The sequence below is a fragment of the Myiozetetes cayanensis genome, unplaced genomic scaffold, assembly GCF_022539395.1.
Source record: "Myiozetetes cayanensis isolate MyiCay16 unplaced genomic scaffold, myiCay2020 scf9, whole genome shotgun sequence".
Taxonomy (NCBI): Eukaryota; Metazoa; Chordata; class Aves; order Passeriformes; family Tyrannidae; genus Myiozetetes; species Myiozetetes cayanensis.
In genome coordinates, this window is record NW_026088185.1 from 7,046,349 (window position 1) to 7,062,962 (window position 16,614).

At 40.3% G+C, this 16,614-nt stretch overlaps 1 protein-coding gene across 3 annotated transcripts in view; it reads left to right on the forward strand.

Annotated features, from left to right (window-relative positions):
• Positions 1-16,614, forward strand: part of PMS1 (PMS1 homolog 1, mismatch repair system component) — a 43,940-nt gene that overhangs the window by 214 nt on the left and 27,112 nt on the right. The window contains exons 1-6 of one of the 3 annotated variants that reach the window (XM_050340046.1): positions 103-226; positions 1,243-1,386; positions 2,202-2,355; positions 6,192-6,374; positions 8,333-8,435; positions 9,530-9,693. In XM_050340046.1, coding sequence (XP_050196003.1) covers positions 2,224-2,355; positions 6,192-6,374; positions 8,333-8,435; positions 9,530-9,693 — 582 coding nt within the window. In that variant the 5' untranslated portion in view covers positions 103-226; positions 1,243-1,386; positions 2,202-2,223. Of the gene's footprint in view, positions 1-63; positions 227-1,242; positions 1,387-2,201; positions 2,356-6,191; positions 6,375-8,332; positions 8,436-9,529; positions 9,694-16,614 lie in introns of those variants that run through there. The other 2 variants (XM_050340048.1, XM_050340047.1) reach the window with 2 other exon arrangements.

Below are 16,614 nucleotides of genomic sequence, written 5' to 3' on the forward strand. Positions count from 1 at the left end.
ACAGCAGCAGCAGCGGGGCGGGCGCGCAGGTGGCGCAGCCGCGGGGCCGCCCGGGACGGTGGGGAAGCTCCGCCGCCTCCCCGGAGCCTGAGCCGGGCCTGGGCAGGGGCCGGGCCGGGCCTGGGCAGAGGCCACGCCAGGCCCTGAGAGCAGCGAGCGCCGGGTGGGAGCGGCCCCGCCTCTCGCAGCGAGAACCTGGAACTGCGGATGGCTCGTGTGTTTTGGGGTAAACTCAAGAGACCGAGTGGGTTCTCTGCAGTTTGTTGCCTTCCCCCCACCCCCCTCCCCGCCATAAACAAGAGAATTGCCTCAGTTGCTGGACCCCTGAGAAAGGCGGCTATGTGGGGAGGTGGGGTCTGGGTGCAGCTCCAGACGTCTGCGGGGTGGGAGCCGTGGAGTTTATGGAGGTTTTGTTCCCGGTTCTCCTGAGGGGGTGCAGCACCGCGGCTGTCGCTGGGGTGTCGCGCTCGGTGCAACGGGGTGCAAGGGCTGCATCAGTGATGAGGCCCACACACAGAAAATATGGAGCCTGCCCACGGAGCACAGTCGTAACGTGCCTGGTCGGTGTGGCTTGAGCTGAAATGTGTGTCTTTTAGCTAAAAGTCATCAGAGGTTGGATGCATTCCCGTGGGTGGGAAGGTTCCAGTGGTCCCTCCCTCCCAACAGCTGTTCCCGAGATGTGCCCAGCGCTGCATCCCTCGATTTGGGCCCGGAAAAGGGAGGGGTCACTGGAGCAGGTTGCACTCCTCATACTGACTGCATCAGGCACACCTAATGGAAATTTTGACATTGGGATCTGCAGCGTTTCTGTCTTAACACCCTCCCATGTCTTAGTCGATGTCTTTTCATGGAGATATCCAACTCCCATCTGGCACTTGCCATGAGTAAATCGTGAAGCACTTTGACACAGGAGTCCTGAACAATGTGTGAATGTGTAAGGGAACCTGCCTCAAAACCTGCCTCTCTGAACACATGTACATGATTAATATTGGTCCATCTTCAACAACACGTTTTCTCATGCTCCTTTTCCAGTTTGGGGAAGAACAATTTGTTACATCTTTTTACAACATCTGAAATGTTGTAATTTTTTTTTTTTTTGCAATGTAAATAACAGTGTAAAGAGAAAACCTCTTTGTAGCTTTTCTTAGAAAGGTTTTAATGGTGTTTCCTCTTCATAACACTGGTTTGAGTTTTTTTCCTCTCTAAGTAACCACATTTTTGCTTTGTCTTTTATGTTTGAAGAGCATCAGTCTTTAGAAGGATGTCGAGGCAGAGAAGTGTCCTGTAATTATTGCATTACTTGCATCTACCCTGCAGGGTAGTGGTGCTCAGGGGTGTTGGCTGCAATCCCTCACCGTGTCCTGACTGTGTCAGGAGGAAATCTGGGTATGTTCCATTCCTCCTATGTGTGCTCATATCCTTGGGATGGGTACTGAGTGTGCAGTCTGTGTTCTTCAGCATATACCTTGGACTGAATCGATGGGGAAGCCAGGACTGCCAGGATAACAGTGTAAATACCATTACATAACATAACCCAGAGGAGAGATGAAGCCTGTTTGGACCATTCTTGAGGTTCAAAGAGCTGTCTAGCAATGATCTTCCCCCCACCCCTTTCTCATCTGCATGAAAAACTGACTGAGTTCTTTATGCCAGGTTACAAGGATCAACAAAATGTTTTTCCTCAGGCTTGGTTAACTGTTGATTTGGGTGCTTAAACAGAAATATATACAAAAATTCACAGACCCACTTATGATCTCTTTATGTTAGTGTCTCTGTAATACAGCAAGAATTTTATAACCCTTTGTGTTTCAAATAATTAAAAAAAGAAATCGCCACTGGTTGATAATGTGAGAGATAGAGTGACACAGAAATAAACTGACCTGCCTGAGGACACACAGTACATCAGATCAGAGAGGCAGGGTTGTAATTAAGAAGTTTTTGGTTTGGTTTTCATTTTTGCCAGTAGATCACATTGCCATTGGATATGACTTTTCCCTCAGCACCACTGTGTTGCTTGCCCACTTCTTTCCTGACACTTACTGACTGCAGAGGAAGCTGGGACTTACTATAACTTGAAAATTTTACTCTCCAGCCATAATGTTGTGCTTTGTCAACATTTACAAGTTGCTGTGAAATGGTTACTTAGAAATGTGTATTTGTAGTCTTCCTTTTACACTCTGTTTCTGTTATTTTCTACGCAGCTTCTCTGAATCTTATTCCACTATGAAGCAGCTGCCAGGAGAAACTATTCGTCTCCTTTCAAGTTCTCAGGTGATTACTTCAGTTGTCAGTGTGGTGAAGGAGCTGATAGAAAATTCCTTGGATGCCAATTCCACAAGTATTGATGTTAAACTGGTAAATCCTCTTTCTTTCTCTTACAAAGAGTTGGATGTAAAGTAAGATGCAAGGAAAGTTGTCCCACTGCGAATGTATTTTTTAGGCTAATGTGATTTCGGGAATAGCTAGGTATTAATAGTAGTTATAAATATATATTTTTACCTCAAGTAAAAATGGTCCAAAATTAGTTTCCGTTAATGTTTTTGAGGCCCTGCTGAAACAGTAGGGCATATTTCTGCTTCTGAGTGTATCTTAGGGGAAAACCTGTCAACTTCCTTAATATTCCTTTTCCTACTTAAAATTTACTTTTTATGACTAATAGCTAGTTTTAAAAGGTGTTGAGCTTAAGTTTACTGCTGGACTGACATATTTAATGCTCATTACAAAATATTTTAAGGAAGGTGAAAATGGAAACAGTGGAAAAGATTGATGGCCTTGCTAGAGTTTTTTGTAACGTAAATTACCCCATGGTCCCTAAATTAGCATGGTTAGCTCTGGCTACTTCTAACACTTTCTTTTTATAAGTTGTTAAAAAAAGTTGGCATGTCACTGAAGGATAGTTTCTGACAAAACAAAATATTACTTATAGTAAAGAATTTGTGGGTTTTTCTCCCAAATGGGGCAAAATGACCAACTGATTGGCTATTCTTGCTGTCATATCTCTGTTTTTGCTGTGTTTTGTCAACAGCTGTATAGTAGCAGTGTCTCCTGCTTCGTAAAAGAAAAGTGTTGTAACATCCTGGATAAATGGACGTATCCAGAACTGCATCCAGTTTCCTTTGGTGCAAATAATTGTATAAGATATTATTGAATTAAGCATTAATGAATTAGCAATTGATGAAAAGCATTGACAAGTGCTTTTCATTAGGAGGGCAATTCAATTCCTGCTTGTTTCTTTGTCCATGTCTCTGCTACTTTTTCTTGATGAGTCTCGAGTGTTTTCCATCTGAGAATGGTTTCCCGCAGATGCTGAGGGACAGGCTCCTTTGTTACTGCCTTAAGTGAGCTGAAGTTACTCTGTCTTCGCTTTGGTGTGTCATGACCTCTGTCTTCTCAATATTTAGACTGCATAGTATCTTGCTCAGGAGTAGGCCCAAAGTGAGTAGTGTGTGCACAGTTATAGGGGTAAGGGTGTTGGGATCAGATCCTGTGAGCTGATCAATAATGGCAAAAAGTCAACAGAGAAGGTTTTGGAGCCTTCTAGAATGGTTAAAACAAGCCCTGTCTCTTGTCCTGGTGTGTTATTACAGATATGCAGATAGCTGGAGGAGAAAGCCTCTCTCTAATCAGCGTGGCTTTCACGGCGCAGCAATCACCTGTTTTCATAGTGATAAGTCCCAAATCAATTAAAAAGAACGTTTTCAACAATTTTCAGTGCCTGAGTCATCTGCATAGTTACATTCTTTGTCAGTCCAGCCCAGTCCAAATCACTGTAGTTCTAAAGAAACAAACCTGGCTTTACACAGGTTGTCAGTGAGTGAGAGATTTGCTGATTGTTCTTCTATGGGTGCTAGGGGAGAAGTAAAAACTTGCACTCTGTACAACTCTAGACAGTAATACTGGGAAACAATGGATTTTTTTCCTGGTATTCTTTCACATGAAATTTAAATAATTCTGATCATGTAATAGAGGTCAATGACAGTGTTAACTCTGGATTAGTTCAAAGTCATAACAGAGAAGGGAAACTTTGAAATTCGATTTTACAGCTTGATGGCTTTTGCGAAACTGCAGCATTTTCATTGATTTAACCTTTTTCAGATGGATTAGGAGGGCTAGTTGATTCCTTCGGTCTTGTCACCCAATTTGCCTGAACAAATGTAGGAATGACTTTTTTTGAGACAGACAGGCAGGAGTTAACTTGCAGGTGGAATGGTTCTCAGGTAGAAACCGTGGCAGTAGTCAGCTGTAGTGGGAAGCTTTGGCTGGTGTTTTGTTGTTGTTGCCTTCTTGATTGACCAAACTCCCATAGGTGATGTTATTGAGTGTCTTTGCACTGTGTATCAACATTGAATCATACTGTATGACATCAGTAATCTGGCAGAGCAACTTAAATGTCTTACGGGATCACAACCTCAGTAGTATTTAGGTCATGAGGAAGGTGTTGCAGAATATGGAGTTTGAGCACTGTAATATTTATGTAAAATGTGTGCAAGAAAAGAAATAGAGGATTGTTCATGTAACATTTTGGTTGAAGATAAATCTCACTTTTCCTAAGCGGGTAAGTGGTGTGGCAGTAAAAATTAGAATGGAAAATAGTGGCTCATTGTAAAATTCTCAAATCCTTCCCTAGCACATAGAGCAGCAGGGTAGAAGGCTTCCTGCCTGTATCTCTTTGTGTTTTTATGTTCAGTTGAGGTGTGCTGCTTAGGTTCGTTTCTGCTTCCCAGTAGGAGGTTGACTCAAAGATGAGCAAAAGCATTGTTTTTTCACCTGAAGACAGCTTTTGCACTGTTCATTAATACGGCAAGTGAAATGTACCCACATTTCTGTTGTGTATCACTTAGTTAAATATATATGGTTCTGTGCTCATCTCAGAGGCTTTTGATGTTTCTAAAACAGACTGTTGTGAATACAGATAATATCTTTAGATACCTTCCTTTTGCTTTTAATTGCATCTTTTTTTTACTTCAGGAGGTAACCTTGGGAGTACATTATGTTTTTTCAGAACTGTTTTCCAGTGTAGGCCCAGATGAGACAGCAAAGTTTGTTCTGTTTAATCAGTCAGCTTTCAGTGATCAACTATTGCGTGCTCTGTCCATTAAGCCACCATTCTTCTAAGCAATACCAGTTTTAAGGCTGCCTACATGTATTACACATGACAGCACATTTTTCTATGTGTTGCATCATAATCTTGATTTCAAAGAGCCAGTCGTACTTCTGTAACAGTTTAGTTGGTGATCCTGCAGCTCTAATTACTTTCTCCTCCTGCCTTGTGGTTCTTTCGGGTGCGATGCACATGTGCACATTATAATGTAGCTGGGAGGAAGCATTTTTTTTGCTGCACCTGTTGGAGATGTTATAGAACCCAAATTCCATCTTTCATTTAGCTGTTGTGAATATCTGGGATTTCAGAGTTTTACCCTGGCCTTGCTGGTGCTTCTTGAAATGACTAAATTGGAATTCATTAAAATATCTATTGCATATATGTAAAGGTAAATCACAACGATTGAGCTTTGCTTCCTTGAAAGCTCTTTTAAAGGGCCTCTAGGAACCTTTGCTTCTTTCTATAAAGTATTATATCTCTTTACAAGCTTATTATTGTTGCCATTCATGCCTTGACCCCCATTAGAATTTTGTTTCTGTGTATTGAGACAGAACATAGAACCTGGAAATCTACTGAAGTAACAAAATTGCATAAATCAAGATTGAAATTGAAAACGGTTCTAAGTGAGGGCTCATTGACTTTAGTGAGTGCAGGGCTGCATTAGAGTGATTTCAGAAAAATTGATACCAAGTAAGTGAAAGAGGTGAAAGGAGATGAAAAAGTGTTTAGCTTTCCAACTATAGGTCTCTTTTTGAGCTTTTGAGGTTTTGCAAATTTCATCATAGTTTTAAAAAATCTTTACTTAATTTCTGTTTTAATTTTACTGTATTTATGTTAATGTGATGTTTCCAAAACACAAGATATGAATTACATTATTTAATTAGAGAAACCATCACTATTATCCTACCTGTTGTATTTTTCTTTTTTTTTAGCTTAAACAGAGGTGTTTAATGTTTTCTCAGTTCCTCCCACTAAGCAAAACTCTTGCTTCCATGTGGATGGCTGGAAGGTGTAACCTTGCCTGCTTCAAACTTGTGTCTTAATTAATTTGATTGCTTTAGTGCTCCACTGTGTTTTGTTCTCTTTTCAGGACAATTATGGGTTTAGCAAAATAGAAGTAAGAGACAATGGCAGTGGAATCAAGGTTGAGGATGTTGCAGTTATGGCCATTAAACACTACACCTCAAAAATAAACTCTTCTGAGGACCTTGAAAGATTGTCAACGTATGGTTTCCGTGGGGAAGCTTTGGGATCAATTTGCAGCATATCAGAGGTGAGCAGATGCTATAAATGTATCTAGTCTCTGAGTTATGATTTCTTTTGTCTGTGTATGTTTTATTAAAATATCAGTGCAATGACTTGAAATGTTCCAGCAGCCTGCCAGGGATATGCTCTCCAAACCATTTGGCATGTGTATGCTGCCTTTCCGCCCAGCCCCAGAAGCCATATCATAGGAATTTCTTGTGGGTGTCAGTCCTGCCCTTCTGTCACACTGGTCACAGCAGTGCTCTGTTTATTTTCCTCAGTCAAAACAGGTCAGAGATAGATTGCGTCGTATTTTCTTTTCTTTTGTATCAGGGAATATAATGTCAAAGAGCATGGCTGAATTTGCTATTTGAATTAGGGTAAATCAAAGTGAGGAGCAGCAGGTGGTGGCCAGGAGAAATAATTTGAGGGAACTGATGGCCCACATAGCTACCATTCCAGTAACCATTTCTGCCTTCTTATCTGGGTGATCAGCAGTCATGGGATCTTGCTGGGCTCCTTATTGCTCTTTGACATGTATGTGACTGCAATTGCACAAACTTTGTCCCTATGAGTAAACAGGAACCTGCTACTTGGCCTGTCTGAGTCTGATCCATGTGTTTGTGTTAAGAGGATTGGTACTGTACTAATACTTATGATTTAACTTGTTGGCTGAAAGTAAGTTTGTTCAAAACCATCTGAAAAGGGTTCAGGCTGTTAAAGGCACAGCATCTGGCAGTTCTGTTGTGCTCTACCTTTCTGCATTCATACTGCACCAAGGTCAAGTTTTGGATTCCTTGAGTCTGCCAAAGATCCTAGATCCTACAAGAAGATACTGATCTCTGTGTCTGATTGGAACCATCAGCTGTTGAGGTCAGGAGAAATGATGTTAAAGCTTGACTCCTTGCTGCCTTGGGCTACATTCACAGTGCACTAAGCAGAAGTGGGTTGTGTGTTTGGATAGAGATTTCCAAAGATGCTTTGAAAAGTGTTGGTATTTTGATAGATGATGACAGACCTCAATCATTGGTTCCTTCCAATAAATTGTCAGAGCAGAATGCCATCTGTTCTGAGCTTCTCATCAGCTCTATGGTATATTTCATAAGAGATGGGAGGTGGCCTGAGTGTATAAAGTGCTTTAATAGGTATTACTTCAATCCTTGTATCAGTAATTATGTTAATTAAACACTCCTGGCATTCTTTGCATTCTGCCTACCCAAACTGCCCCCTGAAGTTTCAGTTTGGAGGTGTTTACTATTGGCCTTTAAGTAGGTCTGTAATATTGTCATTTCTAGTTAACCAATTACTGTGTTTCTCTCTAGAGGCATGACTTGACTCTAAATGGTTCATGTGAGACACTAAAATAACCCAAAATACCCCGAAGCACTGTACATATGATAAGCTTTGTTTTTCAGGCGGTTCAAGTGCAGTGGTTCTGCTGTTCAATATGTTGGTGCCTGAACTCTGGTTTACAACTGCTCTTGCTAAAACCATCTGTGTATTACCTTAATAGCTTACAAAACATGCAGTGAGTGATTGACAGATATGTTTGGGTGTGGAAAGATAATACACTGTTCGTTTGAGAGTAGTCATTAAGTTTGTTGAATCTCGCATAAATTTAAGAAGTTGTCATAGGCTGCCTTCTCTCTCACAGAGGTTAAAAATGCCAAATTGTCGATTGATTTAGTTGTTTATTTAACCTGTGTTAGAATAGAAGACAGATCAGTGTGTGTTGCAGGAAGTAGGAATTGCTATTCTTTGTGTATTGGTTTAGTTAAATGGATGGAAATGTGAATAATAAATAATGCAGAATGTTTCTGTGCCTGTAAGAAACACCTGTAGTAGAAAAAATTTATAAACTAATTAAATGTAATCATGGTGACTAACGTAACACAGTGGTGAGAGTGGTAGCAAAGCTTGTCTAAGCTCATTCTGAACTTTGTCTATCCCTGATTAACAGCATTTTTTTAAAATCACTCTCTTCAGGTTTTGGTCACAACCAAGACAGCTGATGATGACATCAGCACTCAGTATGCTTTGAATAGCAACGGGCACATAACTTCTAAAAAGCCTTCCCATCTAGGACAAGGTAGGATATCACTGCTCTGGTGTTGCACTGTAACAGGAGTATTTTGTGTTTCTCTGATGTTGAAATACCTGTTCTGTACTTGAAGGCCAAGTATGAAATCTTTGCAGCTGTAAACACTTCTTGCCTTATGTCTGTCAGCTGAGAATGTGTTGTCATATTGTAAGAAATAATATGGAAGGTGTTCTAGATAGTAATTATAAACTAGTTTCTCCTTCTTTGACTCACTTTAAGCTGACAGTGGAAATAAAAGCTATAAAAATTCAGTGCTCCAGGTCTGTATGAAAGGTTTGTTCAGGACCAAACTACAAAACTTATGTTTTTGTATGTAGCAAAATCCTTGCTTACAGGAGGAAGACTTGCCCTGCTGCTGTACAAAGGAATTGCTGGGAGCAACCTGCTTGTAGGACCAGGCAAAATCATAGTTCTTTGTAACCTGCAGTAAGGGTGTGTAGATAATTTTAACTAGGGATTCTTTTTAAGATTTAGATGTGGAAAATACTACATTTTGCATTGCCTTTTCTTTTGTCAAAATTGCTGAATGATTGACTGCATTCTGTGACATATATTTAACACTTTGCAATATCCTTGTGGGATCGGAATTCATGTGATTGTGTTGGTAGGTGAATGTTCCTCCTCCCTCCGTGTACTGTACCTTGAGCAGAGGCTCTTCAGAAAAATACCCTAAAGCAAATGCTTGTGAAGGCCCTTTATGAAGAACAGTGTTCTTTTGCCTCCAGATATGTGTGATTAGATTCTAGTCTGAAATCATTTTACTAATGAAAGCTAACTTCATATGCACTGAGTCTTCAGCTTTATTCAGGGCCGAGTCTCGCAATTGTCAGGGTGTGAGAAAGAAAACTTAATGCTGCAGTCTTAATTCTAAGCTCTTGAGGTCTATAGATACCTTTTTCAGTAGGATAACTGATAATTTGGTATATTTCTTGTCATAGTAATAACCTAATTTAGCATTACTTGAGTTTGTTATTTATGCAGCAGCATACAACTGGGTCTCTAAGTAAAAATAAAGTTTTCTCCATATCCCGTGATGTGCTTTCAGTGTAATTTCTACTTATTTCTTTATCACCTGCTTGCAGGTACCACAGTAACAGTCCTAAATTTGTTCAAGAATCTTCCTGTAAGAAAACAGTTTTACTCAACGAGCAGAAAATGTAAGGAAGAACTAAAAAAAGTCCAAGATCTACTGACAGCATATGGTATCATAAAGCCGGACCTGAGAGTAACATTAATACATAATAAGGTAATAATGAGTTTTTCCTCTATCAGGTGTCTTAAGGATGAGTTTCTGATGAATTTATGCAGTTCATCTTGCATTTACATAAAATCTTTAATTCCTGGGAATTTTCTTGCATCATAGCTTTGTTGTGGACTTCCACTTATTTTTTCCATTCATAGTTGTGGATTTATAATGGCTACAGTTGTGGATTTATAATGGCTACAGATTTTGATCTTAAGCTTCTAAAACTCAGGCTCAGATATTTTTGATTACTTCCAAGAGGTGCCTGGCTAGATATGTGAAGTATAAAAATTATTTTTACATGCTGGTGGTTAGTAAAGATGGTGGTGGTCTTTTGCAAACGAGGAAGCAAGACCCTCCTAGACCATGGGGGCTGATCAGAGGTTAGCCAAAGCCAATTACCTGGATGGACACCATAGCTCATACAGGTAGCTTGTCATAAGAGCTCAATACATAACAATGATTTTATTTAAAAGGGCTAAAAAATTCAAGACAATTTGGTACCTGGGTATAAGAACAGTAACATATCTTATAACAAAGAGCTTTAGTTGAGCTAGTTGTTCTTTATTTAGATGTGGGGGAACTAATTCAGAGGCTACTTGGAGGTTATTTTGATTTCACAGCATACTGAATGGTAATTGTGTGGCACAGCTACTGAAATTAGACACACAGCCCCAGAAATGGCGTGTTGAGCAGTTGCCTTTACCTGATCCAGATTTAACATAGTGAACTTCATTGGCTGCACTCTGGCTTTTGACACCTCAGAGAAGAAAGTTGTGCTTATCAATTTCCAAGCTGCCACAAAGCAGAGAGTGACATCTCATGGCCAGATCCTTCAGCAATTCTATTTCTATTCTAAAATAATGTTATTTGTTGAAATGCAGCCTGTTCTCTGAACAGTTTTGATCAGTTATCAGCCAAACATTCTCCCTTCAGTTCCTTTTCAGTGGGAAATGGCATTGTGTGCCTTCCTGAAATGAAAACAGGTTACCCTTCCTTTTCTGGAGTTGTTTAACATACTATGATTATATTTATGTGTGTATTTCTAAATATCGCTGTGCAGTTACTGTGAAAAACAAAAGCCAGCCTTTTGGCTGGCTACAGAATTAGTATTTCAAAGGCGAGGAAGTGTAGCTACTTGCAGCCTTATTTCATAGGGAGCACTGAGAGTTTGAAACCAGAGATCTCCAGGGGTGTCTGCTTCTCATATTGTGCTGAGCTCCTTGGCATATCTAGCAGTGGTTCACAATATTGGTCTTAAGTGTTGGTTAATAAAACTAATTTTGTCTTTGTTGGTGGTTTGGTTTTGCCCTCTCTCGAAAGTTGCAAATGATTTTTTTATAGTATTTTGATTTCATCACCTTTGAATAGACTATTACATATCTTGTTGGTTTTTTTTCTCTGCTTATTTTAATGCAATGACAATGATGTACAAAAAGGTGATCACTTGTCTTTTTCACAATACTTACTGCAAAAATGATGTGAAGAGTGGTGTGACAGTTGCCATTGCACTTTGGTTTTGACTGCCTGTCCTATTGGCTTGAGAAGTACATTCCTCAATACCCAGTTCAGGCAGTATCATTCATTGTAATGGCAGAGATGGGGCTGATTTTTTGACTCTTCATTTTGCACTTTTGTTCATTTAATTTATTTAGAAAGAAAAGGTAGGCAAGTGCAAAAGTGCTCAAATGTTTCATCACAAGAGGTCGCTCAGTAGCTGTTGCTGAGATGGGAAAATCAAAGGCTTAAGAAGTCAGACAGAAAGTGTGGTCTGTCTCTGTTGAGATGCTTTAAAATAGTCTGAAACTTAAAAACTGAACTGAACATTAAAAAATTTGAATGCAAATTCCTGTTGTTCTACTGATGTTTTCATTCTTTGTAAAATAAAAAGTTACCTGTTGTGTCATATCTTTTAGGAAATTTGAAATTCTGAATTTCCAATGTATAGCAGGTTGCAGTAGGTCAATGTGCATTCGTTTTAGCTTATCACAGAACATGAATATTCTTTATCTTTTCCTTTAGATGCTAACTGTTATTGTCATTACAGTTATTAGTTCCAATCAGAAGGTGTTTTTTCTATACTGATTCCACAGCACATCTGTGCTACAATAATACTCTGTTGAATAGGGTTGTTGGGTGACTTCTTTTTTTTTTTTTTTGGTGGTGTCCATTATATTTTTGTCTAAAATCTACCAGGAGAAAGAATCAACTTCTTAGAATGGTTGTTAATTTTTCGTGTATCTCATACATTACATATTCATTTAAAAGACAAATTGTATATGCAGTTATTCAGAGGAGTTCTTAGAATCACAAATTCTTGAGGCTGAGCCAATGCTTTCTGTTGCAGTGGAAGAAGATACACTTTGGGAGTATGATCAGGTTCTGAGACTTAAAGAGCAAGAAGATACAGATTAGCTACGACAGAAGGAAACATGGGTTGAAAGACTAGAAAGGGTAGTAAGTGAAAAAGGTGTAAATGAAAGTGCGTTTCAAAGAAATCTTCTCAATAAATTACAAACCCAGTGCTTAAAAAAAAAAAAGCCACACCAAAAAAACAAAACCAAAAACACACCCCCCCAAAGAAACAAACAAAAAAACCACCCAAAAAACCCAAAACCAAACCCAAATCCCCCCAGTTTTTAAAGTCTTGTATTTTATATGAAGTTAAAGGAGCATGGAAGATTGGATGGAGCTTTGAGCAACCTGGTGTAGTGGAAGGTGTCCTTGTTCTGTTTTCATATCTGTGTTTAGTTTGGAAAATATTACCATTAAGTGTGATTCTTCACAGAAAAGAAATCAGACAATGGTCTTCCAGCCTTTGTGTTGTTTTTTAGCAAGTGAGAAAATAGATATTGTTGTATCAGTCCTCCTAGAGTTCATTTATTGTGTACTCTCCATCAGTGGGTTTCCGAGATAGGAATTGGTTGTTCTTTCTGCTCAGAATGTTTTGTTTGCAATAGCAATAAATAATGAATCACTTTGCAGATCAACCCTTGAAGTACTATTGCTATTTTGACAACTTGGATTAGCTAGTGCTCCTTCTTTTTATGAAGGTTTATCCTGCCAAGACATTCTTTGAATACTGATAATGTTGATCCTCTTGCCAGTATGGTTATGTTAGAAAGAGGTATTTTTCTTCTTTCATCACCATGTTCCTTGAAAGCATATTGAATAATGAGACAGCCAAATGGAAATAATTTACATGAGTATTCAGCAAGTTTATTTAAAGTTAATGTTATCTGAAGGCGTGCTAAGAACATTTCGAAGTCAGCTACTGCTTAAACTGCGTCAAACCCTTCAGCCCGAAATGCCGTGTTCCAGCCACCCATGAGCTCTGGCTGTGTTTTACTTGAGGTGGTAAAACACAGCTTTTAGTAGTTCCAGGGCTGTTGCGAAAAAAATATGGCAGCAGGTGGTTTAGATGGTGCCCATCAGCAGGTCATACCATACCCAGCTGGTCCCATATCTTGTGCAAAGTACAGATCGGCTGTAAGTAGGCTCAGTAAATTTTCCAGTTCCTGTTGAGGAAAACTCTGCATAAGGGAATATTTTTTTCCCAGTGTTTTTCATGCATAACACTTTGAAGCCTTGGTCACACATCGTTCTGCCTGGAACTGTATATTGTTTGTTTCTTGAAAGAGGCAGGAGTCAGAACTTTGTGATGCACGGTCCATTTAAAAACTCATATAAATAACTGGGGATGGTATTTTTCCCCCAAACTTTTTGTTGGTGGTGTTGACTTAGAAGATGCTATCTTCATTGTTTAATTTGCAGTAAGTCTCCTCTTATTTACAAAGTTGCATAATCTTAACCAGTAGTTTGTTTCAAATAATCCAAACCCAATGTTTTTTATTGTGTCTTTGTTCTCTGTAATAAGTGTGGATTTTTGAGACAGAGTGAGTGTGTTAGGGTAAATTTACCATTTTTAATAATGTCAGTATACTTCTCGCTCGTTCATTGCGATTCCAAACTCTGCTTTGGCTGCATGTTGAAAATAAATCTGTACTGTGCAGAAATAGCAGCACATGAGCTCTGTCTTGAGTTGGAAAAGCCACTCCATTTAATGATGATAAATTAAGTCCCTCCCTAATTTGCGTGTCTTAAAATATAAAGAGGAATTATGATTAAGAATCTGCAGTGTTCTGCAGCCAACAAGTTTTCATGCTGACCTGGAATACAGCTCAGTCTTTACTTCTATTTGTTGTTTAGTGGCTTGGCTGAGAAAGCCAAACAGAGAGTTAATTATGGTGGTTTTTTGTGCTGAGGACACCTGTCCACTAGGAAATGCGCTGAGACCCTCAACTCAGTTTACATCAGCCAGAGAACAGCTGCCAGATGGTAACTACTTTTGGTCACTACCAACCTGGTTGAATTTGAACTGGTGACCTAGAGGTGAAATGCTTTATATCCTATTACTAATTCCTTGAGGTTTCCAGTTTCTCATCCATCACTTTTTTCAAATGACAGCCCAGTATATGTCTGAAATCTCAAAACAATTACTGTTTCACATATGCAGTGTGTGTTGCAGAATCCGAGATGTGCCTTTAGCTTTTGCAAAGCTTTTGCACTCACTCTGTACGCTTAAAAAAAGGTTAGCGGGAAAAGGATGTTTCCAAAACTGCATGGGAATTTTTCCCTCTTCCTTAGCAATGTACTTAGTCACAGTTACATATGTTATTTTTGTTAACTACTATTTTACAAAAGGCTTTTAAACCTCCCATTATTTAAATGGAATTCACTGTGATGTTGTACATCCTCTGAATGACATATTCGGATTGGAAACTCTTTTTTGGCAGCAGTTTAATTGTTTGGGAGGTTGTTTTTGGTTTTTTTTTCCTCCTGGTATGGAAATGGGTTTTAATAGAATCTTAGAATATCCTGAGTTAGATAGGACCCACAAGGACCATCACGTTCAACTCCTGGTCCTGCACAGCAGAGTGCCAAGAGTCCCTCCACATACCTGAGAGCATTGTCCAAATGCTTCTTGAACTCTCTCAGGCTTGGTGTTGTGACCATTTCCCTGAGGAACCTTTCCCAGTGCCCAACCACCTTCTGGGTGAAAAACCTTTCAATAGAATCATTTAGGTTGGAAAGGATCTCCAAGATCATCAAGTCCAACCTTTGACCAAAAACCACCATGCCCACTAAACTATATTGTGAGGTGCCATGTCTACTCAGTGTTTGAACACTTCAGTGATGGTGATTCCATCACTTCCTAGGGGAGCTTGTTCCAACACTCAAACACCCTTTCAGTGAAAGTATTTTTCCTAATATCCAACCTGAACCTCCCCTGGTGCAACTTGAGGCCGTTTCACCTTGCCCTGTCTCTGGTTGCCTGGGAGGAGAGGCCGACCTCCGTGTGAGAGTGGTACCTTGTAGATAGTGATACCTTGTAGAGAGTGATAAGGTCACCCCTGAGCCTCCTTTTCTCCAGGACAAACACCTCCAGCTCTCTCAGCTGCTCCTCATCACTCTTGTGCTCCAGACTCTCCACCATGTTCTTTGTCCTTCTCTGGACATGCTCCAGCACCTCAATGTCTTTCTTGCAGTGAGGGGCCCAGAACTGGACACAGCACTTGAGGTGCCTCACCAGTGCTGACTACAGAGGGACAATCACTTCCCTGGACCTGCTGGCCACATCATTCCTGCTGCAAGGCAAGATGCCATTGGCCTAATTGGCCACCTGGGTACGCTGCTGGCACATGTTCAGCTGCTGTCAACCAGCAACTTCAGGCTCTTTCCCACAGCCTTTTCTTCCCCAGCCTGTAGCGCTGCAGGGAGTTGTTGTGTCCCAAGTGCAGGACCCAGCACTTTGCCTGTGTTGAACCTCACACAATTGGCCTTGGCCCATCCAGCCAGCCTGTCCAGAATCCTCTGCAGATCAACACTCCCACCCAACTTGGTGTCGCCTGCAAATTGACTGAGGGTGCACTTGATCTCTACATTCAGATCATTGATAGAGATATTAAGCAGGGCTGGCCCCAATACTGATCCCTGGGGACCACTGGGGATCGACTGCCAACTGGATTTAACTCTGTTCACCCCCTCTGTTCTCTGGGTTCAGCCATTCTGACAGTTTTTTACCCCACTAAGAGTACACCTGTCCTAGCCATGGACTGCCAGTTTGTCCAGGAGGATGCTGTGGGAGACAGTGTCCAGGGCTTTACTGAAGTCTGGGTACACAACATCCACAGCCTTTCCATCATCCAGTAGGTGAGTCACCTGGTCATAAGAGGAGATCAGCTTCTCTGAACGCCCACAGCTGAACATATGTGGTTAAAACAGTCAAAAACTTGTAACTCTCCATAGTCTCTAATTCTTGAAAGACTTTAAAGACAGGTGTTACCAGATGAAGATCCTTGGCTCCTTGTAGTATCTGTTAGCTTCTCTCCTAACTTACCTCTCAGCTCTCAAATCTGAGCATTTCTCCACTCTGTCATGCTCAGGAAAGCCTTTTCATGGAGAAGGTGCTCTCATATCACGAAAGAGAAATCTGAGTAGGGAATACACTGAAATCTGGAGGATAAGCAGAGCTGTGGAACATGACTGTCTTTCAACAAATCCCCTTGATAGCTGTAATATCTGATGCCCATGGGATAGACAGGTATGTCAGCTGCATCTGATGAGTGGAAAAGTGGTGTCTTGAGTTTCTCTACTGCATATCTTCACTGATAGTTGTACCACCATCACTTACAAAATGGAGGGGACAACTGATTCCTTAGGGGCAAGTATAAAATGTATGGGGAAGGTAATTCTGATTAGCTGCATAATTGTTCTGCAAGCTAAATTGAAAAATGGTTATGATTTCTGTTTTCAAGAGAGGTTTTACGTAAGGGCTGTCTTTTGGTGAGGTAACTTACCACTGGTTTTAAAACTGGGGTTGTAAACCATGTGGTTAAGACTTGATCTATTCTTGATCTTAGG